This window comes from Xenopus laevis, chromosome 9_10L (assembly GCF_017654675.1).
Source record: "Xenopus laevis strain J_2021 chromosome 9_10L, Xenopus_laevis_v10.1, whole genome shotgun sequence".
Lineage (NCBI taxonomy): Eukaryota > Metazoa > Chordata > Amphibia > Anura > Pipidae > Xenopus > Xenopus laevis.
The window spans coordinates 39,254,837-39,281,518 of record NC_054387.1 but is presented as its reverse complement, the minus strand read 5'-3'; the positions used below and the strand labels follow the sequence as shown (position 1 = coordinate 39,281,518).

General features: G+C 42.2%; 1 protein-coding gene across 9 annotated transcripts in view; it reads left to right on the top strand.

The window, feature by feature from the left end:
• ptprt.L (protein tyrosine phosphatase receptor type T L homeolog) overlaps positions 1-26,682 on the top strand; it is a 150,654-nt gene that overhangs the window by 86,662 nt on the left and 37,310 nt on the right. For all 9 annotated transcript variants that reach the window (XM_041577187.1, XM_041577188.1, XM_041577186.1 and 6 more), the window contains exon 7: positions 6,644-6,937. In XM_041577187.1, the coding sequence (XP_041433121.1) occupies positions 6,644-6,937 (294 nt within the window). The remainder of the gene's footprint in view (positions 1-6,643; positions 6,938-26,682) is intronic.

Below are 26,682 nucleotides of genomic sequence, written 5' to 3'. Positions count from 1 at the left end.
TTAGTGGGGAGGATCATGATTATCGTATATTTATACAGTTACCCAGCGCTTTACAATAATAAACAAGTGACGCTCTCAACGACGAATGAACAAGATTTACAGAAGGAAGCAATAGGATCAGAGAGGCTTGATCAAAAGAGCTTACATTCTGGATAATCAGCAGTTTGATATGGCATTTATATAATACCCTGTGAACAGAACATGCAGCTAGATCAAAACATTGGCACAGGTTATCTGCATGCCAGATATTTACTGATAATGGACCTCACTAGCACTCCAGTGTATAGAGCCAAGCAGAGCTCTAGGGGTAGGCAGAAGAGTCATGAGTTTAGGGTGCAACTGGGGGAGTGCTAGGTCCATAGACACATACCTTTGTAGCCTTCTCTCCAGCCCTATTAGCACTGCACACTCAACGCTTATTGGGGGGAGAAAGTGGTGTTAGTAGTATGGTTTCATGGCTAGTGGGTTGGGTGCAGTGGCAGCAGATTGTTGTTGGCAAGCAAGTTAGGAGTGGGCAAACAGGGACTTGGGACACCTGTACTTTCAGGCTTGGCCCTGGAGTCAAGGGAGGCAGATAATAAAGGCACGGTGCCAGAACTATTATCATTCTGAAACGTCGGTTCCAGGCCTTGACAACCATGTTTTAAAGGGATTCTGTCATGATTTTTACAATGTAGTTTTATTTCTAAATTAAACTGTTTACACTGCAATTAATTCACTCTACAATATGCAATTTTATTCCTGAACCAGCAAGTGTATTTTTTAATATTGGTGTGTAGGCAGCCATCTCAGGTCATTTTGCCTGGTCATGTGCTTTCACAAAGAGCCAGGATGGAACTACTTTCTGGCAGGCTGTTGTTTCTCCTACTCAGTGTAACTGAATGTGTCGCAGTGGGAACTGGATTTTACTATTGAGTGCTGTTCTTAGATCTACCAGGCAGCTGTTATCTTGTGTAAAGCTCCCCATAGACGCGACGATTCTTCTTGCCGAACGACCAATTTTTGAGAAGTCCGACCAATCCTTCGAAATTATCGTACGTTTAGTGGGATTCAAACGATCGTACATCTTACGATTTTTCGGCCGACATCTGTAAGGAAATTGAATGGCCAGGTCAAAAAATCTTTATCGGTCCCAGTGCAATCTATGTTTGCAGGACCAAGCAGGCAGCTCCCCTTTGTTTTCCTGGCAATTGGTCTTTTTAGTTGATGGTCAATTCATACGATCGTTCTGATCGGATCTTTTAAAAATCTCAAAATCTATGGCCAGCTTTTATCTGGTTCATTATTCTTTTGTTAGGCTGCTGGGTGGTGGGGAAGGGAGTGGGTGATATTCCAACTTGCAGTACAAGTCACATCAGAGCACAAGTCACATAACTGGGGGCAGCTGGGAAACTGACAAAATGTCTAGCCCCATGTCAAATTTAAAAATTAAATATAAAATAAATCGGGTTGCTCTTTTGAGAAACGGATTTCAGTGCTGGAGCAACACTATTGACTGATGCGTTTTGAAAAAAAAAAATGTTTTCCCATAATAGTTTACCTTTAAGTAAGGGAGATCACTTGTGCCTCTTCATGCTACATGGCCTTCGTTTCTACATAATTTGACAGTTTATATAATTATACGAAAAATTTAACCCCTGGCAAGGGTTTCCATTCTGCTTTGCACCCAATCCAAAAGATTATACAAGGTGGTTGAAGCACATGCAATTTATACTACTTTAATTCATATAACCCGCTGAGGCACAGTCAATGGCCTGTAATTACTGAAATTAACAGAGGGTGAGAATTTATAGAGGGTTTTGCCCCAGCCTTGTGGCTTATAGCTTTTACTATTCTTACTGCCTTTGACCATTATTATCGTAATCTAACAAACAAGGGTTGCAGACTCAAAACAGGTTCAGAGGGCTCTGCTCACAAGAGCTTGCAATCTAAAGGATTTTCTGTGGTTTACAGGGGTTGGGCTCACTGTTGCCCAGGATACTCTACTTTCTATTTATAAGTGATAGGAAGATAAATCTCTTATTTTATATTCAACATGTCAGGCTGATCCCGAGCTAGCATTATTCAGTATTATGCAAACTGATATCTGTAATTGGTCACATTAATAATAAAATGCATTTTGCAGAACAAAATAAAAACCACCTTAGGTTGCTTGTTCTATATAAGGAGCACAGAGAGGGTTAATTTGCCTTTTCAAGTTACTGGGTCTCATATGTGACACAGCGACAACCCCCCGCAGGGAACACAGCTTCCAGGAAGGTTCTTCCGCTCAGCAGCCCTTTCCCTATAGACATTCCCTGGAGCGTGTTGATGGGAAATGATCTGTGAATTTGCACCCAGTGAAGAAAGACCTTGTGGTGGGGACACAGCTGGGGCAAACATCACATTTCACTCACCAGGCTTGGAAATTGGTCAGGCTGCACCCAGTGACAGGCAGATTTTTGGCACAGATTCTGGCAATAAAACATAGGGTGGTCCTCGTATTGTCATTTTATTTATAAAGCACCATATATTATACATGAAAAGGGGAATGTAATATATATATGGATATAAATAATGAGGCTTAATGGATTGTGGGCATTGCCATAAAACCATGCAGTCCAAGTTATATCCTGGTAACCTTATTAGTCATTCTGACAAATGTCCTCCTAGGTCCCCTGCTATTATCCACTTCTCTTAATTTACCTGTACTCTACAATTTCCTGACCCTGGTTCTGTTAGACAACTAACTCTCTTGTAGCCTTTTTTATTTATTGTTCCTTTGGTGAATAGGAGTTATACACCAGTTATAGCAAAACCATAACTTCCAGTATTTCTGTTTGCTAAAATGCTTTGGAGTAGTTAGCCGTTTTAGTTCTGCAATAGTTGGTGCAATGCCAGTTTGATACCTCCGCTATCTTGCATATCCCCAAGAGAAGCAAAGTAGAGCTTCTAATGCTGGGCATACATCAACCTACAATGGCTATCAATGTCTGACCTGAGCTTAGTAATACAGTACATCAACTGGGAAGAGCAGAAAATCCATCTAGGATTGGATTGTCCTCACTTGGCCACAACCACAGTATGGCTAGTAATAATATAACACTAATTGGGAGCTTTGGCAGTACCAGTAAAACAAAATAATAAAGAAAGGTGGACAACCCTTAGTAGGAAGCTTGTGCTTGGGTAAGGATCATAAGAGAGTGGGTGCTAGGATAAAAATGATGGGAGAGTGGGTGCTAGGATAAGAATGATGGGAGACTGAGTGCTGGAATGTGAGGAATGGGAGAGTGGGTGCTGGGATGAGAATGATGGGAGAGTGGGGGCTAGGATAAGAATGATGGGAGAGTGGGTGCTGGGATGTGAGTGATGGGAAAGTGGTGCTGGGATGAGAATGATGGGAGACTAGGTGCTGGGATTAGAATGATTGGATAATGGGTGCTGGATATGCAGATTATTTAAAGGGGAACTGTTGCGAAAATGAAAATTTAAAACAAGCTTCCGCATACTGAAATACAATCAATTAAAAATTCTGTACTGTTTCCGAAATAATCAAGTTCATATTTACTATCCCTCTTTCAGCATCTGTTTCTCTTCATTTAGTCTTCATGCAGGAGTTGGGTGTCAGATATTCATTGACAGTTAGATACCAATATATCTTATAGGAGCTAGAAGATGTATTAGAGCTCACTCTATTAAATTCACCAGAAAGCCTGTCTCTCTACAAGCAGCATTTGAGCAAAAGGCAGTTATTTTGTTAGATTTTGTTTGTACAGGAATCAGTTATTTGAATGAGCTGTAATAGATCTGCTAGGAAAGGAAGCCCCGCCTATAAAGTATATTAGATATACGAGTCAATGAATATCTGACACCCAACTGCTGCATGAAGACAGAATGAAGAGAAACAGATGCTGAGAGAGGAATAGTGAACATAAACTTGATTGTTTCAGAAACAATGTAAAATATTTAATTTATTGTATTTCCAGTTTCTTATTTCAGTATGATGAAGCTTATATTTAATAGATTTTTCGCGATAGTTCCCCTTTAAGACTGAAGGCCCTCATTTTCTGCTTTCTCCTTTTACCCCTGATTTTTCCAGCATTCACTTCAGGCCACTCATCTCTCTTCCCCCTTCTCTGACCCCTGAGGCTTTGGCCACACAGAAAACTAGTTTACTCAGGGTAGTTCTGTCCTGCACTGACTATGGTGGCGGAGGTGAACCCCTGCAGTCCTTAACCTTAAACCAACCAATAGCCAAATAGTCACAAGTAGGCAGTGTAGTGGCATTATATTACTCAGCAGGCTAAGCCAAATAACCCATTATTTGTTCTATGAATAAAAAGTGAAATAACTCAAAATCCTCTCTACATCATCAAAAGTTTACCGAAAGGTGAACAACCCCTTTGACTCCCACTATCAGCTGCCAGGGAACCCAGAGAGTTGCAGTTCAAAAACAACCCTTCAACTCCTTCCATCACCCCTGTGCTACTGTGCACTGGATATTGGCACTACTAATTGTGCCTTATGATTCACCATCAGCATCAGTTCAGGTGCTGCCCTGTAAATCAATTATTGATTGCCTTATTTCTCCGTGGAGATAATTATCCAGGCATTATTCTGGAGACGCTCGCTATTAACCTGGGAGAGACGAGCATCTAGAATACTCAGAAAAATCAGATATTTTATTTATTAGTAGCATAGTTTGCATTATCCAGTGCGGCATGGCTCATGATCAGAGAGTAAATACTGAACGTTCCGTATCAGTTTGAGCTGCTTCTCATCATTGGACATTATGTTCATTATGTGCGTGTAGATGCCGCGAATCCTAATCTAATAAGCGTATATTGATACTTGGTATGCTTGGAATCATCATACATAGGAGCGCGCTCATTACGAATGTGCAAGCATGTCAAACTCCTAGCCAGAACATCGCTCCGATTCCCAAACCAACTCAGCAACGGAGAAACACATTTGTCCTTGACAATTTATGTCCCAGAACTGTACAATTAGATGTTCCATCTTGACAGTTACACATACATATTCTGTTAAAACAATGAAAGCAGGGAAAGAGATTGGTAACAAAGGATTATTGTTGCATCCCCCGTTACTGCACTGGTGGATGAGAATCAATGATATGCCTCAGGTTTATTTGCTATAAACCACTAAAAACAAGCCGACTTAATGACTTACCAATAACCAGTCTCTTGATCTGCACTATGTGGGCTGCCCCAAGCAGTATCGGACTGGGATACCAGGGGCCCACCAGAAAACCTTAGGCTGAGGGCCCACTTTCCAAACTATCCTCTACTCGCTTAACCTCTTTATTCTCCTAGTCTCTTTTCTCTACATACTATACTCTATTCTTCCATTATTAAGCCTCTGTGTTCCCATAAGGAAAAAGGGAATGACCATGAAATAGGCCAAAAGGTTAAAAGCAAGAGGCCCACTGGGAGTTTTCCTGATTTCCCGGTGGGCCAGTCCGACACTGGCCCCAAGATTGAGGAAATATATGGAACTAGGGCCAGAGTGGTGGAGAACCCACTTCTGCAAGGAGAAAGTGGTTATGGAAGCAGTATGCTGCTCATGATAGACCAAAGCCCATGCAAGTCTAACAAGATAAGAAGTGTATCACATACTGTTTCTTTAGTTTTGCTTATTTTCCATTCACTCTATTTTAAGCTTGCTGCAGAATCCTCCTCTCTCTTTTGCATAGCACAACCATGTTTACAAAGAAGCACCCATAATGCTACCTATACCCTGACACTATGATAAAAGCATTGCAGCATATACTTGGCCCTGGCACCACATCTCAAAGTCAATCTATAACAATCAATCTTGAATATGTAAGAAGAGGTCCCAAGCTAAATGAAAGTTGGTACAAATAATTATTCAGTAGAAGTCAAAGAAAGTCTCGCACTCCTCTTAAAGCACATTATATAGCGAGGGGGTGTGGAGCAAAGACCTCACCAAATATTGGGTGCTTGGCTTGCATCCCCAGTCTGCCTTTTCCAGTGGACCTGGCCCACTAGGGTATCAGGAGTCTGTGGGCCCATTCTATAGAAACAGATAGGGTAGTTACCTGGGACCAGTATGAACACTATCACAATAAATAGGATGTTGAAACAAGTTGAAATATGGGAAGGAGGATATATTCACAGTTCACCCCAGTCCATGTGTGCCTATCCATAAGAAAACCAATAGGTGTGAGTCCCTCCAAAACATCATTCAAAAGTTTATAAAAATACAAAATTGGAACATACTGGCCTGAAACCCTCAGGTCTGGAGGCCCAACGAGTTTCGTGCCTATAGGGGCACTTACTTATATGAGTGCATGTAATGCAGAAGAGGAAAAGGTGAGAGAAAATAGTTTGAACAGTGGGACTGTGGTACAAGGCTTCCTGGTGGGTCCTTGGCACACTGGTCTGACACTGGTCTGTTCTATTTATAAAGGCCCCATATTATTATTATTTTTTTTAATTGAGCATAATGAAGACTTTGGGTAATCTTTACTTTTTACCTTCGCTGTATTTATGTCCTTTCACTAAGAGCACAGGGGATAGGTGAAGCATGGCACGTTGAGGGATCATTATGTTTCTATTGTTTTTTCAATATGTGTTAACTACAGAGTTCAACTAATAAAGTGCCTCTTTCTTTGCCACTGCAGAGCCTCCCACCCCAATTGCACCCCCTGAGCTCCTTGCTGTGGGGGCCACCTACCTGTGGATCAAGCCAAATGCCAACTCTATCATAGGGGATGGCCCTATTGTCCTAAAGGAGGTGGAGTATCGAACTACTTCGGGGAGCTGGGCAGAAACCCACGTTATGGACGGACCCACGTACAAACTCTGGCACCTAGACCCTGATGTGGAGTATGAAATCCGTGTCCTCTTAACCCGGCCAGGGGAAGGAGGAACAGGACCACCAGGCCCCCCTCTTACAACAAGAACAAAATGTGCAGGTAGGGAAATCCTTTTAATGTCAGTGTGCAGATTTATTATATTCATGGTGGAGTTCCTTCAGCCTTGTGCTTTTTATACAGGTCATGGAACGCCAAGGTGACTTCTGATATCCTCATAGTTTACAATAGGGGGTACATTATTTATTATAATATAGGGACATACATTGCGTAACTGATGACATCACTAAGCACTGTTTATAAGGATTAGTGATGTGCGGGTCCAAATTATCTGGACCTGCACCCAACCCGCCCTCACCCAATTTGCACCCGGCCCTGGCTTAGCTTCTCCATTTAAACATCTGCTCCTGCTCCGATGTCATGAAAGGGCAAGGTAGGGGCGAATTTATAAATGGAGGAGCTGGAAGTGTTATGTCACAGGCTGGGAGAGTGGAAGGAACCCCTCAACCCGAACCTGCCCTCAACCTGAAGTCTGGATGCAGCAGCCTGTCCAAACCCGTCTGACCTGAGGGTTTCAGGCCAGTCTGCACATCACTAATAAGGATATAATTAATAGAATAATCATGCTGTGTGTTTATACAGATACTCATAGCCAAAAACTAAGAGTAGGCAGCATGCCTTGGGCACAACTGGTGGTAGGGCACAATTTATGGAGGGAGAAGAGATAGTATGAAAGAGCATCAGCATGGAATGTGCATGGGGGTCATTGTGGACTTAGTGGTGGTGGTGGCATTGCAGAAGCAAGTCAATGGGGGGCAGGCAGGGCATTATGCCAGGTAGTATCATGATGGGTGAAAATACTCTCTGTAGGCAATACAATGCCTCCATATGTTTCTTATTGTAGTACAGATACACTGCACCAATTTGCAGTGCAACTTGTTTGTTATCATTGTATAGAAAGTGTCATCATACAGTGCATGTTCATCTGTGTATATACTCAATATAATCATACAGTGCAGCATGCTCATTACTAGTATACAGATGTACATTTTTATACCATGCAGAATCAGAGTCAACACTGTAGCTATAGAAATAACACCACTTCTAAGGGCTATATGGTAGGAACGTTAGAAGCAGTTACCTGTAGCTGGTTTATATATGCTGTGGGGCACTGTGAAATACTCATCCTATTGCAAACGATGGAACTGGTTTATAGGCAGCTACAAGTAGCAGCTGCAAATCTTTCTGTCATTATTATAAAAGTGCTTTATTATCTGTGGATAGTTACTGAGCAGCTTCATGGAGCAAAGAACCTCCTTTATTATCCTCTTTATAATTATGTTATCAAGTGCTGTTATTTTTATCAACGTAGGAGCTTATGAAGAGTTGAGCATTCATAATTACCGTGTAGATACCCCTTATGAGAGTAGTTTGTGCTTGTTATCAATGGAGAGGCCTTTGATGACATTATACAATCATGTGGATAGTATAAATGTATATATAGTCATATCATATCATTACAGAGGGTCGTGAGCTTATTATCATAAGCCAATTCATTTGTGTCATTATACAGCAATTCACGGCTATCGCTAGAACAGGCCTGGGTTATAATGCTGATTAACTGCATGCAACAAAAATAACAAAAGCATTTCTTACTTTTAATGTTGTTGATGCAGTTAGTCATGGGATCTGGCCTGAATTTACCTTCAATATGATCTGAACGTTGGCTTGTGGGTCCCCAGAGCCTATACTTTGGGTGTCAGTTTTAAAAGGGTGGTAGAAAAAGATATAGATAGGGGAAGCAGGGTGAGACAACTCCTGTGCCCCCTGGCAGTTGTTATTAGAGAATAGCATTTAAAGACTCTAAAGCAGCACCTTTTTTGGTGTGGCCAGATACTCAGCACTGTTCCACAGAGTCGCCTGCTCCTTCTGCGAGTGTCAGACACAATGAGAGGAGCAAAGCATCTGCTTCAGTACAAATCCCCTGCAGCCTGTCAAGTGCTTTATTTGCTGTATGTCAATGAGCTGATGATCGGCCCGGATGGAAAAAGGTTATTTGATAATGACACTAAACTACTTCACACCTCCCAGGCCCTCATCTTATGCTCTCTAAAAGCTTCTCTCTTAATAGACGCTTCCAGCAGGATTCAAGTGGCCTCTTTGGGAATCAATGGGGGCTGACAGGCAGAACCAATATTTAGGGGCTGGAGGTGTGTGACATCCTAATGGTCTTGTGCTACAGATTGGTACTCCCTGTCCATTCCTGCTGAGTAATGAGTATCTCTCACTGTATTTTCCATGAGCTTGCAATAGTATATATCACTCTTTCTCCCCTTCCAACGTCAACCTCCTCTGATGTTTCAGTTTTCCTCTTTCACCCTTACTCTGTGCCAGAAATTCTAACCTGTGCTTGCCACCAGCATAATCAGTTCCAAGCGCCCTCTCCGTTTATTCCTTATGTTTTTCTGTATTTGCCATCATTGCTTGCCTAGGAGCACAGTACAACGCAGCCCTCTCTGTATCTATCTCAGTATGCCAGCAATAGATCTGACCGTTAGCCCAGGGGCCAAGCATATGTCTCCTTTCTCTCTCACCCAGAAACAGAGTCATCTTAAATCCACTAGGTGTTTTGTGGTCCTGGAAAAGTAGCACATTTAGAGCCCCATGTGCCTAAACACTATTGTTTCTCATGGCCCCTGGAACCAAGTGGTTTAAACAGGGCCGCCATCAGGGGGGCACAGGGGGTACAAGTGTACCAGGCCTGAAGGGGGGCCCGGCAGTGCTGAACTTTTCTAAAGAGAAATGCCGCCTCCTTCCAAAGTCCTGAACAGCCGAAATGCGGAAGTGCCGAAAAGCCGAAGACTCGAAGCAGCGGAAAGACCGGAAGTTACGAAAACAGCCGAAATTGAGGTCCTGAATCGGTGAAAACACCCAAAGTCACGAAAGCAGGCAAAGTTGAAGTCCTGAAGCCACGAGTTCAATTCTTCTGAACACCATTGTATTATTTTAATACTCTATAGGCCCCTGCCACCAATGTTTTTTTTAAAAGATATTCTTTGGGGCCTCAATTTTTTTTTTAATTTATAGAGGGACCCTGGTCCCCAATACCTTTTTATAACTTGTGTGTTCTGACGGGGTTACCTTTTTTAGCGTTGATGTCTGTGTGGTCTTTTAACTGTGATGTGGAATGGGCGGGATCTGGTGTGGGGCTCGGGGCCTTGGGTGGGCGGGGCCCCGAAAATGTTGTTGTATGGGGCTCCGTGATTTCTAATGGCGACCCTGGGTTTAAAATGGAAAGGAACTTACTAATTTAGTAATAGTGCTCCAGTGTGAATGGGTACTCAGAGGGGTAGGGTTTACCTTAAAGGGATACTGTCATGGGAAAACATGTTTTTTTCCAAACACATCAGTTAATAGTGCTGCTTCAGCAGACTTCTGCACTAAAATCTGTTTCTCAAAAGAGCAGAGTTTTTTTATATGAAATGTTGAAATCTGACATGGGGCTAGACATATTGTCAGTTTCCCAGCTGCCCCCAGTCGTGTGACTTGTGCGAAGATACTTCAGTCACTCTTTACTGATGTGCTGCAAGGAGTGATATCACCCCCTCCCTTTCCCCCCCAGCAGCCTAACAACAGAACAATGGAAAGGTAACCAAGTAACAACTCCCTAACACAAGATAACCGCTCCCTGGTAGATCTAAGAACAGCACTCAATAGTAAAATCCCGGTCCCGGGAGGGGTAGGCCTACCCCCTAGACCAGACTCTACTACTCACCAGACTTAACTTTCGCTTACGCGAGCGCCTCCGTCATGCAAGCGAATAAGCTTGTGACGTCTGCGCGCATGCGCGTCACAAAGCCCCATCAAAGCACTTGCGCGTAAGGTCACAGTGCAAGCGACGGGGAAGTGAGGGCGAGCTGGCTGGGTCGCCTGGCCCGCTGCAATACATTCAGTTACATTAGGTTGGAAAACCAATAGCATACCAGAAAGCAGTTACATTCTAAAGTGCTGGCGCTTTCTGAAAGCACATGACCAGGCAAAATGCACCGAGATGGCTGCCTACACACCAATATTATAAATAAAAAAACTACACTTTGTGGTTCAGGGATAAAATTTTATATTGTAGAGTGAATTATTTGCAGTATAAAAAATGTAATTTAGAAATATAAACTACACCATAAAAATCATGACAGAATCCCTTTAAGTCTACTAGAATCATTTAAACATTAAATAATCCCAATAGGCTGGTTTTGCTTTCAGTAAGGATTAAGTAAATTGTAGTTAATTGAATTTATACTGTATGTATTAGTTGGGATAGCGTAGTTGGGGTCAAGTACAAGGTACTGTTTTATTACTACAGAGAAAAAGGAAATCATTTTTAAGATTTTGAATTAATTGATTAAAATGAAGTCTATGGGAGACAGCCTTTCCATAATTCAGAGCTTTCTTGATAATGGGTTTCCCATACTTGTACTTAAAACATAGGAAGAGGGCCAAATTGTGTAAAACCTTATACAAGTATGGGACCTGTTTTCCAGAATGCTCGGGACCTGGGGTTTTCTGGATAACGGATCTTTCCGTAATTTGGGTCTTCATGCCTTAAGTCTACTAGAAAATCATTTAAACATTAAATAAACCCAATAGGCTGGTTTTGCTTCCACTAAGGATTAATTATTTATTAGTTTGGATCAAGTACAAGCTACTGTTTTATTATTACAGAGAAAAAGGAAATCATTTTTAAAAATTTGGATTATTTCGATAAAATTGAGTCTATGGGAGACAGCCATTCCATAATTCGGAGCTTTCTGGATATCGGGTTTCCGGATAAGGGATCCTATACCTGTACATATAAAACCTTATATGTTTTAAAAATAAGTATTGCACTAAGGTTCAATGGTGATTTAAGCCCCAAATGTCTACAACCAATATGGAAGGAAACATAGTTAGCATTGTGTTCCCCCTCAATCTCCAGTCCAGGATGTAAGGGATCTAGAGAAGAAGAAGAAATAACTGAAGCATCTCTTAGTTGCAAACGTGAAAAAGTTGTTTTATTGGTCAGTAACCAACAGGCAACGTTTCGGGCTTAATCTTGCTTGAGAGCAAGAGGGCTTGAGAAAGGGCAAGATTAAGCCTGAAACGTTGTCTACTGACCAATAAACACAACTTTTTATGTTTGCAACTAAGAGGTGCTGCAGTTATTTCTTCTTCTCTGGTACATGCTTGACCCCTGGCAAGGGTCTGGACTGCTTTGCACTCTGCCCAAAAATGGTTCCTGTGAGGTGGTTGAAGCACACACATTTCTATACCAGGATGTAAGGAATCCTGATGCATTTCAGAATCTGATGCTTTCAGAAAGAGCCAGCACTTCACAGTGGAACTGCTTTCAGATAAGCTATTGTTTCTCCTGCTCAATGTAACAATTGAGTTGCGACTTGGGTTAACCAGACTTGTATTTTTATTATTGAGTGCTGCTATCATATCTACCACTAGGTGGGGCATGGGAGCAACATTAGCAATCAGGTGTCAGGGAGCCGTTATCTGGTTACTAGTCATGTGCGGGTCAACAGATATTTGACCTACACCACTCAAGTAACTCCATTTATATATTCACCCATCTCTGGCTTTCCAAAAGGGGGCAGGGGCAGGCATGCACCTATAAATGGAAGCTGTCAGAGCTGAAAGTCGGGGAGAGAGGAAGAAGAGCTCAACCGCCAGCCACCAACCCCCCAGAACGTGTGTGGCAATCAGCCTGAACCCACCACCAATAGGTAAACACACGGGTCCCGAAGGGGTCAGGCCGGCCCGCACATTACTACTGGTTACCTTCCCACTGTTCCGCTGGTGGGCTGCTGGTGTAAAAGGGAAAGGAATAGGAATGATATCACTTGCAGTACAGCAGTAAAGAGTCACATGACTGGCGGCACCTAGTAAACTAAACATGTCTAGCCCCATATCAGATTTCAAAGATCCATATAATTATATAATATATAATTCTAATTAAATATATAAAAAAAAAAGTGCACTCCAGTGCAGGATTCTGTTGGAGTAGCAATATTAACTGATGCATTTTGTAAAAATAAATAGACCTGTTTTCCTGCGACAAAATCCCTTTAACTTGTGATGAGCATAAACCCTACAGAGGGTGTCTTGAGTACCTATTCACACTTGAGCACTAAATGTACAAGTAATAGTTCAACAACAGCATTGTTCCTTTCCATCTTAAAGCACTTGGGTATTTAGTTACCCTTCTCTTCCTCTTTTATGTACTTTTGTCCCCACTGAGCTCCCTCATACAGTAAAACACCTGAGACACATTGCACTGTTATAGATTACTACACTATGTTAATAAAATGCTTGTGTAGCTTATGTCCCATAGCTCTTGGTGCTGGAGTTACCAGCTCTGAAGCAGTTAAACCCCTTGATTCCATTCCCCAGTCCCCCACAACTCTTGCTACAGAAGGGGCAGGCGCTGGATCCCCGCAGGTAAAATGAGGTGTATTTATTGTAATGAGAGGAGTGCAGCTCTGACTTGCCATGGAGAGACGCAGCACCATGCTGTGCCATGCACAATGACTTCTTCCCAGGAACCCACTCTTATCTCTCAGCCCCCCATCTCGCTCTGTGATTGTGAATATCATTTCATCCTAATCATCCAGATCTCTGAAAAAAAATGGGTTTGGTGTTTAACTCTGCCATAACCAGAGAGGCGTCTGTTTAACTCTTTTACCACGTGTATAACCATTATGACAGTAAAAGCAGGTTTTAAAAGGCAATTCTAAGGGCTAGTCCACACGAGGAGATTTTGTCGCCTGGTGATTTTGCCGCCTCGTCTTTTGAGCGACTATCTCCCCGAACTGCCTCAGCGTTTTTCCCCATAGGCTACAAAGAAAAGTCGCCTGCGCTAATGCACACGCGGCGATGCATTTTCAATAGTCTCCCAAAGTTGCCTCAGTGAGGCAACTTTGGGCGACTACAGAAAACACATCGCCGCCTCAGTGAGGCAACTTCGGGCGACTATAGAAAACACATCGCCGTGTGTGCATTAGCGCAGGCGACTTTTCTTTGTAGCCTATGGGGAAAAACGCTGAGGCAGTTCGGGGGTCAAAAGACGAGGCGATTAGTCGCCAGGCGACACAATCTCCCCGAATCTCCTCGTGTGGCCTTACCCTAACAGGGGACAAGCCCCTTGTGTTTATTAAGTCACTCAAGAATCAACAACGTTTCGGGGAGTTCCCCTTCGTCAGATCCATACTAAACATGGAGTGTTCAATGTCCAGAACTCATGGGGGCAAATTTACTAAAGGGCGAAGTGAAAATTCGACAACAGGACGTCATTTCGTTACTTTGCCGATTTACTAACGGTAGCCGGCGTAACTTCCCTAGCGCAGGAGCAAAGTACCGCTTAAGTCTAACGCCTGCCGAATTTGCGCTCTGGCGAATGGACGTAACTACGCAGATTCACTAAAATGCAGATTTTACTGAACGTTACCTCTTGCGCCAGACTTGCCTTCGCCACCTCAGACCAGGCGAAGTGCAAAAGATTAGATAGGAGTTCCTCAAAAAATTGTTGAAAATTTTTCTAAGTCCCATAAAATGCTAGCGTCTTTTCATTTTTCAGGCTGATAGGCTGAAAAATAGCATAATTTTTGGGGTTCCTGGCTTCCCCCCTACATTTCCTAACATATGGCACATAAACATAAAAGTGGGCTCATGTCTAGGGCAATATAACAACTTTATTTTATCTTATTAAGGTTTTCCTGGGCATGTGTAGTGTAATGTATTTGCTGCAACATTTAAGTCCATTCAACTTTAACTTCCCGTATGCAAATTAGCGCAACTTCGCTTCGCTTGGCGCAGTAACGACAAAGCCGTCGCTGGCGAATTTTCAGAGGTCAGTAAATATGCCCCATGGTTCCCTACTTCCTTGGTGGGGGTGGTCAATGTAAAGTTGGTTGCCCCCATAGAGAGATCCTGCCCCACCTATAAGAAGGTACATTTTATTCATACCAGCTATACACTTAGATAAGGGCAGCGATTGAATCCTAGTTAATTCTTGCATAGTTGTAGGTCAGAACTCACAGCTCCCTGCAAGGTGATGCACACGAGCCCTTTTACTGCCCAGTGTCCTTTCCATAAATAGTTGATAAAGGCATTGATTGGAGGGTTTCATTGAATGAAGGTTTGAAAGGCTGAGCTCCCTCCCAAATTGAATAAAACATACTTTCACGCCATTTAAATCTGCCTGGGAAAGCCCATTCTTGAAGGGATACTGTCATGGGAAAAAAAAATGTTTTCAAAATGAATCAGACATATTGTCAATTTCCCAGCTGCCCCAAGTCATGTGACTTGTGCTCTGATAAACTTCAATCACTCTTTACTGCTGTACTGCAAGTTGGAGTGATATCAACCCCTCCCTTTCCCCCCCCCCTGCAGCCAAACAAAAGAACAATGGGAAGGTAACCAGATAGCAGCTCCCTAACACAAGATAACAGCTGCCTGGTAGATCTAAGAACAACACTCAATAGTAAAAACCCATGTCCCACTGAGACTCCTTCAGTTACATTGAGAAGGAAAAACAGCAGCCTGCCAGAAAGCATTTCTCTCCTAAAGTGCAGGCACAAGTCACATGACCAGGAGCAGCTGGGAAATTGACAAAATGTCTAGCCCCATGTCAGATTTCAAAACTGAATATAAAAAAATCTGTTTGCTCTTTTGAGAAATGGATTTCAGTGCAGAATTCTGCTGGAGTAGCACTATTAACTGATGCATTTTGGAAAAAACATTTTTTCCAATGACAGGATCCCTTTAAAATAGGTGTCCTTGCATGTGCTTCTGTGTGCACCAGGCCTTGTCTTCTCTGTAAAACTTTTCCCTAGTATTTTGTATATAACACATGTGCATTCAGATGGCATTACAGTCACTTGGACTTAAAGGTTTCATACTGTTGCCCATCACTGGCAATGACTGTGGTACCAGCATGTACAGACTGATACTAAATGTCCCTCGTCTTTTCCCTGTCTCAACTGCTTTCACTATTTACATACCTCCCAACTGTCCCGTTTTGAGCGGGACAGTCTCTCTTTTGACAGCTCAGCCCGCAGTCACGCGATTGTACTGGAAAGTCACGATTTTCTTTGCACTGCCAGAAAAAGATACAAAGTTTCTAACTCAATTGGCTTTTGGCAGAGAGCCCAGAACAGCCTCAAGGAGCAGATAAGATACTTTTGTAACAATTTTGAGATAAGCAAATAAGTAATTGAAACAATAACAGGTCCCTTGGGAAAAGTTAGACTCACAGCTTAAAGGGCAATTCACCTTCATCAGCAAAACTGTAATAACTGAAACAAACCACAGAAATGTGTTCAAACTTCCATAACCTGCCAACTTTTGTAAAATTGACATGGTAATTGTGGCTACGAGCGTCAACTTTTTTTTCACTCTTTTTATTCCCAAAATGTTGGGAGGTATGACTATTATAATCGAAGTTTCACTTCTACTTACCCATCATCTTTTATCTGTTTCCTTTCTTACACCCTTTGGTGCCAGGGATATTTCCATTCTCCGTTCATGTTCTGCTCCTTCACTTTACTTAAAACACCATTGTATTCTTTCCTGGTAATGCCCCCACCTATCACAGCTTACTTCCTATTTGTTGCTATGTTTGATGGCTTGAAGGCCACAGGGCCCTCTACATTCCTGGGACCCCCAGCAGTAGGCATGTCCTGTTATTATGAACCTGACTAGCACTAGGCTGTTGTTGCTGACTTAAAGGAGAACTAAACCCTAAAAATGAATGTGGCTAAAAATGCTATATTTTATTTACTGCACCAGCCTAAAGTTTCAGCTCCTCAATAGCAGCAATGATCCAGGACTTCACACTTGTCACAGGGGGTCACCATCTTGAAAAGACATGACACTCACATGCTCAGTGGGCTCTAGGGTTGCCACCCGACCCGGGGCTGGTATTACAAATTTAACGCCAATGTAGTTGCCGGTAATTTGTAATACCCCTAAAAAAAGCCCTTGGCCTGCCCCCTATTCGCTCTGAACATACCTTTATTTCAGCCTTCTTGCCATTGCGTGTGTTGCTCCGCCACTTTTGCGGCAGGATATGTGGCTCTGTCCCTTTCACGTCACCCCCTTTTGTTCCCGCCCCCCCCAACCAGTTGGTAACATTTTTCCAAAAGGTGGCAACCCTAGTGGGCTCTGAGCAGCTGTTGAGAAGCTAAGCTTAGGGGTTATCCAAATTATTAAGCAGAAAGTTAGGTTGGTCTGTAATAAAAGCCGATGCTTCAAGGCTGATTATTAAATTCTGATGCTAATTGCACTGGTTTCTGTACTGCCATGTAGTAATTATCTGTATTAATTATTAATCAGCCTTATATTGTGACATTTCTATTCTATGTGTACTGTATATTGTGAGTGGGTCCCTAAGCTCAGTAAGTGACAGCAGCACAGAGTATGTGCAGTGAATCAGCAGAAAGGAAGATAGGAAGCTACTGGGGCATCTTCACTGGTTGCCTTGGGCTGGTACAGAAACCCAAAACATAATGTACAACATTTCTAGCTACTTCTCTAGTTAAGCTTTAGTTCTCCTTTAAGGTGCTTGTTTATTAAACATTGGCAAGTTTGCCTCTGGCCAGTAACCCATGACAACCAATCAATTTTTTATTTTCACTGCTCAACCGGCAGATGGCTGAAAAAAGCCAATTGTTGATTGGTTGCTATGGGTTGCTACCCATGTGCAATTTTGCCCAGTCGGCCCCACTAGTCAAGTGCTGAGTAACTAACTGCACCTTAGGGAAGACACAAGATCTTGAGACATATGTTGTCTCACCTATTAAGAGGGGTGCCAAAATGGTTGTTGTTGGGCTTTGGCCATTGAAGAGTCACCTGCACAACTTCAATTCAGCGGCCATCCCAAAGCTTGTGTAGAGGTGACTGCTTTGTGCTGATAACAAATCCATGGCCTGGCAGCATGCAGACAACAAACAAACACATATAAAGGGCAATGGCAGCCTGGCTGTGGTATAATGTATGAGATGGCTTGCTATTGATAAATGGGCATCGGCAGCTGCATCAAGCTTTCCTCTGCTCACTAGCCTTTATACATTAATTCAATATATCAGCATTTTCTATATTTCTATTCCCTCTATCCCCTTTGTGTAGCGTGTGTCCCTCAAACCGTGGGTTTATTTTCTAATTCCATGCACATTCACAGAGTGCTGGAGACTTTTGTTTTGTGTATGGCATTCACATCGAGATATATGAGACTGGGTGCTGCACAACTTCACTACATTACATGTTGTCCTGTCTATATATTGCAAAGCCAATTATTAGGGTTAGTTCACACGAGGAGATTCGGGGAGATTTTGTCACCTGGCGACTAATCGCCTCGACTTCTGGGCGCTGATCTTCCCGAACTGCCTCCTCGTGTCTTCCCATCCGCTATGATGAAAAGTCGCCTGCGCTAAAGCACACGCGGCATTGCGTTTTCAGAAGTTGCCCGAAGTTTCTTCATGAGGCAACTTCGGAAAACGAAGCGCCACGTGTGCTTTAGCGCAGGCGGTTATTCATTTTAGCCGGCGCAAGACAGAGGGAAGGCATTCTGGGACATTGGACGCCGCAAAGACGAGGTGATTAGTCGTCAGGCAACTAAATCTCCCCGAATCGCCCAGTGTACCCCTACCCTTAACTGGAATGAGTGCTGTATTAACCCTACACATGTTATATTGATGACAGCCAGAGCACTACATTAACCCCAGATATGTTGCAGCAGAAAATGGGTTCAGAGCACTACAGTAAGCGCAAGCATGAAGATCACTGCAGAATATGAATACCACTGCAAAATTCTAACACATGGAACGTCCTTCTTTCTTTGATGTCACCGTACACAGAGTGAGCATCAATCTCATTAGACCCTGCCCCAGTGAGCTTACAGTCTATACCATACAACATACCCACAGGCACACAAATGGAACTAAATTCATTTCTCCCTTACTCTTCATCTCTCTCACTCTGTTGTGTTCATGTTTCTACCTCTTCTTGCCTTTAGTAGATCTCTTATATCTCCTCTCTCCCATCTCTTTACCTACTTATTGTCCCCCCTCTAGATGCACCCACCTTTCCACTACTTCTGCCACCTTCATTAAATCTCGCTTTCCTTTATACCCTTCTATATTGTTCCTTCCATCCTCTCTCATTATCCCAATTTTTCTCCTCTTCCTCCCTTGTTTATGCCCCATTCTCAGTCTCCACTTTCCCCTTATTGTTTTTCCCTTTCTCTCCTCCTGCAAGTTTTAACATTCGCAGCACGCTCTGAGCTGGACTGATTTTTTCTCCCCTCTCTTTCTCCCTCTCTCTGCGCTCTCGATAGCTCTCACTTCCATGAGTCAGCTCCGAAAGCCGTGGCCCCATTGTCTGAGGCTGCGAATATGTCATGATGAAAATGTAATCACACTGAAAATAAGACACACAATTTTTCCAGGGACAGAGAAAATAAATGAAGCAGAAAGTGTATGATAATGCGCGGAAATGACTTGGATCCGAATGCATTCGGGTGAGATTTAAATAGGTCTAAGGGAGGGTTTAGCAGTTAACCCTTTCCAAGGACCCCCATTAATGTCACCCTTATCCAACTAACATGATGTGCTGAGAGCTAGATGTTCTGGAGATGAACTAGTGCAGGGGCTTGTGTGTTTTCACACCAATGTATGGAATTCAGACTTGTTGGTCTGCTGCTAGGCATTGCCATCGGCTTTTCAATGCAGGTCACATGTTCAGTGGGTTAAAGAAGGGATGTCAACCTGGCAAATATTGTTGAACTGGAACACCCAACAGCCTTTAGTTCTCTGTTGGATGCGGACTACCATAGAACTTGTAGTAAAGCAAGTGGGCCACAGGTTGGATGATGCTTGATTAAAGGGTCCCTCTCTAGGAAGCAATACAAAGGCAGGGTTAAAGAATAAAGGAGGAATGGATGTTGGGTCATTGGACAGAGTTCTGGGTTTGATCCCTGAATCAGCTGGTTTTAAATATGACCCTGTGGTTGTGAGTGTGCAATAGCGCTGTCACATGACATGATGGAGTGCAGCCTTGCTGTTGACTTGGAACCAAGCCGGCAATCCGTGGGTTCCAGCAAATGCCAAAGGAGCGCCAGAGCCTATTTGGAGCTGCTTAAATGTTTCCACGCTCATTAGCTCTTGGAGCACAGTAATTACTCTGAGCTGCCATTTTTACTCTCTTACTAGGTTACCAGGCAGAGCGGGCAGTTTGTGGGCACAACAGGGCTGCATTACGCATAAGGTGGCAGTCTGCTTAGGCATCTGTTGTATATTAATGGAGATGAAAGATACCCCTAAGTTGTATAAATTGACAGCGGCACATTTGTTTTGAGTTAAAAGGACGGGTGCCACGTGATTGGATTTTCGGGCTGTCATGAAAGGGTTACAGCTCCCAGTAACATCAGTTATTTATCGTTAACCTTGCAAGGACACCCGCCATTCACACCCAACAAAATGTCACCTTCCTGAGGCAGGCCACTTTGTGAAATGAGAAAAGTGAAATAACAATGAAGAGGAGTTCAAGAAAAAGATGTTATCGGTAATAAACCTAATCTAGATTTCCAGCTACGTTTGGCTCTGTTATTGTGTTGGTACAATGTACTTAAAGGACACATTTCAGCATTGGTTTAACCCTAAATAAGAAGTCATCCCGGTTCTTTTGCCACCGTACCCATGATCACATAATTATAGGGGCCTATGTAGACTGGTGGTCTGGATAGACTCACATTAATAATTCATTATGATCCTTGCCTAATTCTTAAGCCTGTCTGATAGCTGGCTAATCCATAAGGGATGCAGTCTTTTTGGCCCCAAATACAAGCCAGTAATCAGCCAGCTTGGTGTGAAAATAGTGTATGATTAGTGTAACATAATTGATCCCATACAATGTAAATGGAGTGATGTTTTGGATCAAAAGACACACGGATCATCAGAAAAAAAAATCCACTGCACAAGCAACAAAAGGGAAATATATTTTTTTCTCATTTCCTATGTATGAATAAGTGCCAGACAATGCTGCTGGGCTTTCTCCGTGAAATACTTCAATTATCTGCATTCCCATACCATTTTCAGGTAATACAAGATAGCCTGGAGGCTTTCCTTTATCCTGATGCTAATATACCTTTTAGGAATATGGCACACTGTTGTTTTGACTGCTGTTGACATCTGGTAAAAAAGGGACAGTCAAACAGCTTGTAATGTTTAGCGATGTAAAGTCCCCAGTGTGCAAAGACAGATGGAACTCCGTGCAAAAATTCTTGCAAATGCTCAGCTGGGAAATTGAGCTCCTCCCTGTTTGGTCCTTGCAAGGTACATAATTGAATTAACAGTCTGCAACACCCTCTCTTCCCCCTTGTAGTAACTGTTTTGTTAGCAGTCGTTCATTATGTAGGGTGGGATATCTGTGCACTTGTAATGTAATTATCAACCTCACAAGGTCCAAGTATGGAGTAGCTTCAATTTCCCTGTTTAGCTCAAGAAATAACAAAAAACATAGAATTGTCTTATCCATGGGGGTATCCTGCCCCTTTTAAGGGGTTGTTCACCTTTAAAGGGATTCAGCCATAATTTTTATGATCTACGTTTTATTTCTAAACTGTTTATATTGCAAATAATTCACTCTCAGTGCAGTGTAACTGATTCTGAGCTTTGAGAAGGAGCCAGCACTTCAGGATGGAACTGCTTTGAGACAGCTATTGTTTCTCCCCTTCCCACTGTAATATACCACAACCCCGATAGGCTGCTGATGGACTGCTAGGGAGGGGGGTGATGTCACTGAAATTTGCACTCCAAGGGGCAGATGTATCAAGGGTCGAATATCGAGGGTTAATTAACCCTCGATATTCGACTGCCGAATTAAAATCCTTTGAATATCGAAGTCGAAGGATTTAGCGCAATTCGTTCGAGCAAACGATCGAAGGAATAATCGCTCGATCGAACAATTGAATCCTTCGAATCGAACGATTCGAAGGACTTTAATCCATCGATCGAAGGATTATCCTTCGATCAAAAAATTGATAGGAAGCCTATGGGGACCTTCCCCATAGGCTAACATTGGCCTCGGTAGGTTTTAGGTGGCGAACTAGGGGGTCGAAGTTTTTTTTAAAGAGAGAGTACTTCGACTATCGAATGGTCGAATAGTCGAACGATTTTTAGTTCGAATCGTTCGATTTGAAGGTCGAAGTCAAAGTAGCCCATTCGATGGTCGAAGTAGCCAAAATTCGAAGTATTTTTCCTCTATTCCTTCACTCGAGCTAAGTGATTGGGCCCCCAAGTGTAGCAGTAAAGAGTGACTGAAGTTTCATGAGGGCTCCTGGGAAACTGACAATATGTCGAGCCCAAATTGCCAAATTTCAAAATTAAATACAAAAAAATCTGAATGGATTTCAGTGCAGAATTCTGCTGGAGAAGCACTCCCAACTGATGCATTTTGAACTCATGTTTTCCAGTGACAGATACCTTTAAGTTAAATTTTAGTATGTTATAGAATGGCCAATTCTAAGCAACTTTTCAGTTGGCCTTCAATATATTTATCTTTTATAGTCTTTTAATTATTTGCCTTTTTCTTCTGAGACTTTCCAGCTTTCAAATGGCAGACACTAATCCCATCTAAAAAAACAAATACTCTGAAAGGCTACAAATTGTTATTGCTACTATTCCTCCTCTTTCTATTCAGCCCCTCTCCTATTCATATTCCAGTCTCTTATTTAACCCAATGCTTGCTTGCTAGGGGAATTTGGACCCTCGCACCTAGATTGCTGAAACGGCAAACTGGAGATCTGCGGAATAAAAAGCTAAATAACTCAAAAACGACAAAAGAATAAAAAATGAAAACTAACTGCAAATTGTCTCGGAATATCACTCTCTAAATCATACAAAAAGTTAATTTAAAGGTGAACAACTCCTTTGAGGACAATGTCACTATGGGGTTTTGACACCTGTATCAGAACGGGGAAAGAAAAGTAGTTTTTTATAGGGATGCACCGAATCCAGGATTTGGTTCGGTATTCGGCCTTTTTCAGCAGGATTCAGATTCGTCCGAACTGGCCGAACCAAATCCTAATTTGCATATGTAAATTAGGGGCGGGTAGGGAAATCACGCGACTTTGCTACAAAAGAAGGATATTTTCCACTTTTTCCTTTTCTTCCCCTAATTTACATAGGCAAATTAGGATTTGGTTCGGTATTTCAGGATTCGTCCGAATCCCAAATAGTGGATTCGGTGCACCCCTAGTCTTTTGATTCGCCTTTTAGAAGGTAATGTATCTTCAGAATGTGTGCACATATTAATGCAACATTATGGCTTATGTTACAGAGAAAAAGGCTGCTCCATGCCATATGTATTGTGCAACCATGAGTGTTTTCTGTCTGAAACTGACCCCATGTGTGCAGTGACTGGTGAATCTCATTCATTCCCATCCCTTCACTTACAAGAGCGCTTCAGGCTGAGTACAAACTGCACAGTGTGGCATAAACTTAAAAGTGGTATAAATGGAATGTTCAGGGCCCTCTGGCAAAATTAACTGGAAGATCCTAATCTGAGTTTACCCCATACTGGGTGCTGCCAAAGTAATCGGTGGGTGGGTAGCAGAGACATGATTATTGGCCCATGCCTAAAAGTTATACAGAAACGACAAGAATGTTGGCAGCAGGGGGTGATTTAGAATGAAGGTGTAAAACAAGCTGCTATCCTGCATCAGTGCATCTCTCTTCCCCCCTTCCCTCTTCTGATTTACATACGTGATAGATATGGTTTCTGCCATAATCAGTCAGATGGCCTGTAACAGTCCCAATGAAGACCCTCAAACAGCCTACGAACTTAAACATTCGATTGTATGTGGCCCCCTGTGTGAGATGGGGCATCAGAAACATTTACACTGACTACTCCTTCTGTAAAATGTTATTGTACCTAAGCTTCAACACAGTATAATGCAAAATAAGGCCACTAAATGTATTAAGCCGTTTTGGTGAAGGTTGCCGGGTACATGGGAGTACCTACAGTCTCTTGCTGCAGTACCAATATTTATTTTATTTATATGATCATTATTCTACATTACATGTGCCATTAGCCTTGTAGGTAAGTGCAGCCATAAATGCCATTTAACATCAGTTTGTTTATGCAGACTAAAGGCTGTAGCAATAAACGAGTTGTATATTAAATATGCTATCAGTTCATTGCCCAGCAGACTATACAGCCAGACTATAAATCTAGAGCACCTTAACAACACTTAATACAACTTTAGGACTCATTTATAAAAGTTTGTTTCTCCCCTTATGTTGTAGCCTGACATTTTTATCATTAAAGAGACCATATACACTTAAACACACCTAAACACCATTGCTAAAAATTAGCATATTAAATAGAACGTGTGTTCAAAATACATTGTCTATTCTTGTCATTTAAATTTTTAATTAAAAATATCCATATTTTCCTGTTTTTTGCCATTATAACATACTGATTAGAAATTAGAGTTTTTGTTTTACTTAATGTCGTACCCCTCTCTGATTATAAACAAGGACATTTTTCAGAGCTCCCTAAACTGCAGCCTTGGAGCAGCTCATTTTTAGAGGTAGGGGTGCACAGAATCCACTATTTTTGATTTGGCCGAACCCCGAATCCTTAGCAAAAGATTCGGCGAATATCGAACCGAATTTGAATCCTAATTTGCATATGCAAATTAGGGGTGGGAAGGGTAAAACATTTTATTTCCTTGTTTTGTGACGTGATTTTCCTCCGAATCCTGCTGAAAACGGCCGAATCCTGGCCAAATCTCGAACCGTATCCTGGAATCGGTGCATCCCTAATTAGAGGGCTTCTCAGCTGACTGGTAATTACTTTTAGCAGATACTCCTCTGCTCTTAAGAACCAGGAAGTGCTAAAGTGAAACTGCTTTCATTATATTCTACTGCCAAAAATAACAAAAACCATAGATACTGTATTTCGAATAGGCAAGACATATGCTCAGCACAAGCCCTATTGACCATTGACCACGTGTTGATTGTGATGTATACTTTACATTTTAGGCTGTAATACAGGTAAGGGTTGACACCCAGCGTTTATTTGACCAACTGAGTTGGTGCAGCACCAGAGCCGATAGTGGTGGTAAATTTGTAATTGCCCGTTTCTAACCCTAACGTGCTTTGCTGCTAAACCCTGCCTTTTAAACCCTCAATCCCCTTGCCAAACGCTTCCATTCTCCCCAATTTGTCTATTTCCCACCCCACATTCTCCACCCCCCAGCACCTCCCCATACAGGCCGATAAAAGAGTCAGAAAAGGTGGTAACCCTAAACACATGCACTTGAGATTCTTGGCCTTTTGGCTAAGATCAGTAACATATTTTTAGGTGGAGATTCTGGTTGCTCCCCCAGTCATAGACAGACTGCCATGATCTTTTGGCAAAAAGGCTGGCACAGCATGAAAGTTTTATTACCATTTTTATATGGTTTTTTTTCGTCTCAAGATGCTGCGGGTGCAGTGGACCCATCAATGCACACACATACAGTGAGTGAAAGGGAGCAAACCAGTTCTCCCCGTTGGCATATACAGTATTCCCCTTGTGCCATTATGCTAAATGGCCAGTTGAGGTTGGGACGGTTAGTTAAGTGTTGTGAAAATGCCTTTTCCCCATACAGCCTACTTTAAAGATTAAACTGAGCACCGTTATCTCTACCCCCCATCCACACACAATCATAGAACAGACTAAAATACATCAGGATTGTCTCAATTAGTTACTATAATGAGCTGCAAATCAGCCCCAGAAAAAGCTTTCTGACAAAACCGTCAAACAATGAAAATTGATTATAGCATAGAAATAGCTTTGTCCTTGATACAAAGTGCTACAGCAAGACGGGGAAGTTTTTCTTCTTTTCAATGGCCATTAAATGTTAGAACAAATATGTATTGTAAACAAATGGAATAATAATCTGTCCTATTTATTATCCGCTTAGCGTTCCAGCTTTCTGATGTCTGTTCGGTTCAAGTATGATGGTTCAGCTATGTGCTAAAGTACATTCCTTCCCTGCTTATTTGGCTGTACACATAGATGTGGGAGCCATACGGTCTTTGGCATATCAACTAAAGCTTTCTCTATAGTACATCACCCCTAGTGGTCATAACTAGATGTTGTTTCTGTTCTGCATTCTGGGGTGTTCCTGCCATAAAGCAAGGAGATACGCTCATCTGGGTAGGTGGCAAAGAGCCTCTTGCAGAAGAACTTACAGGCGCTCAGCATCCTATTATTTGAATGAAAACAAACCTGCCTATGAAATCCTGGTTCCAAGAAGGATTAAAGTGTAGCAGAGTGTGGGAGGTACAAAGCAGACATTTGGACATTTCTTTTTGGGGCACAAAGATAAGCAGCCTTGGAGTAGGTAATCATTATGACAACTGGAATATATCTGTATAACTACAAACACAAATAGAAGGAATGCTGCCTAATGTACTGTCTCAGGGAAACAACAGGGCAGCCTCCACCGTTATGCACAAATAAAAGCTAAGGGGAACTCGATGCACACAAATAAGAAATAACCCTATGCTTTACTGTCCTTTTAAGGGAAGATAAATGCATCTGTTCTTTTAAGCCAGTTGCATGCACGATTGCCCGTTCCTTTTAGATAAATTGGATTTATTTTTATACAGTTTTTCCTAGTGATGAAAAAGTAAGCAAATTGTATTATTTTTATTGCTGCATATCTTTCTATATGCAATTTCCCACTCACGCTTTGTCCCTAGTAGCACAATGGCAGTCCAGGCACAATGAGATGACATTTTGTCTTCCCTTTA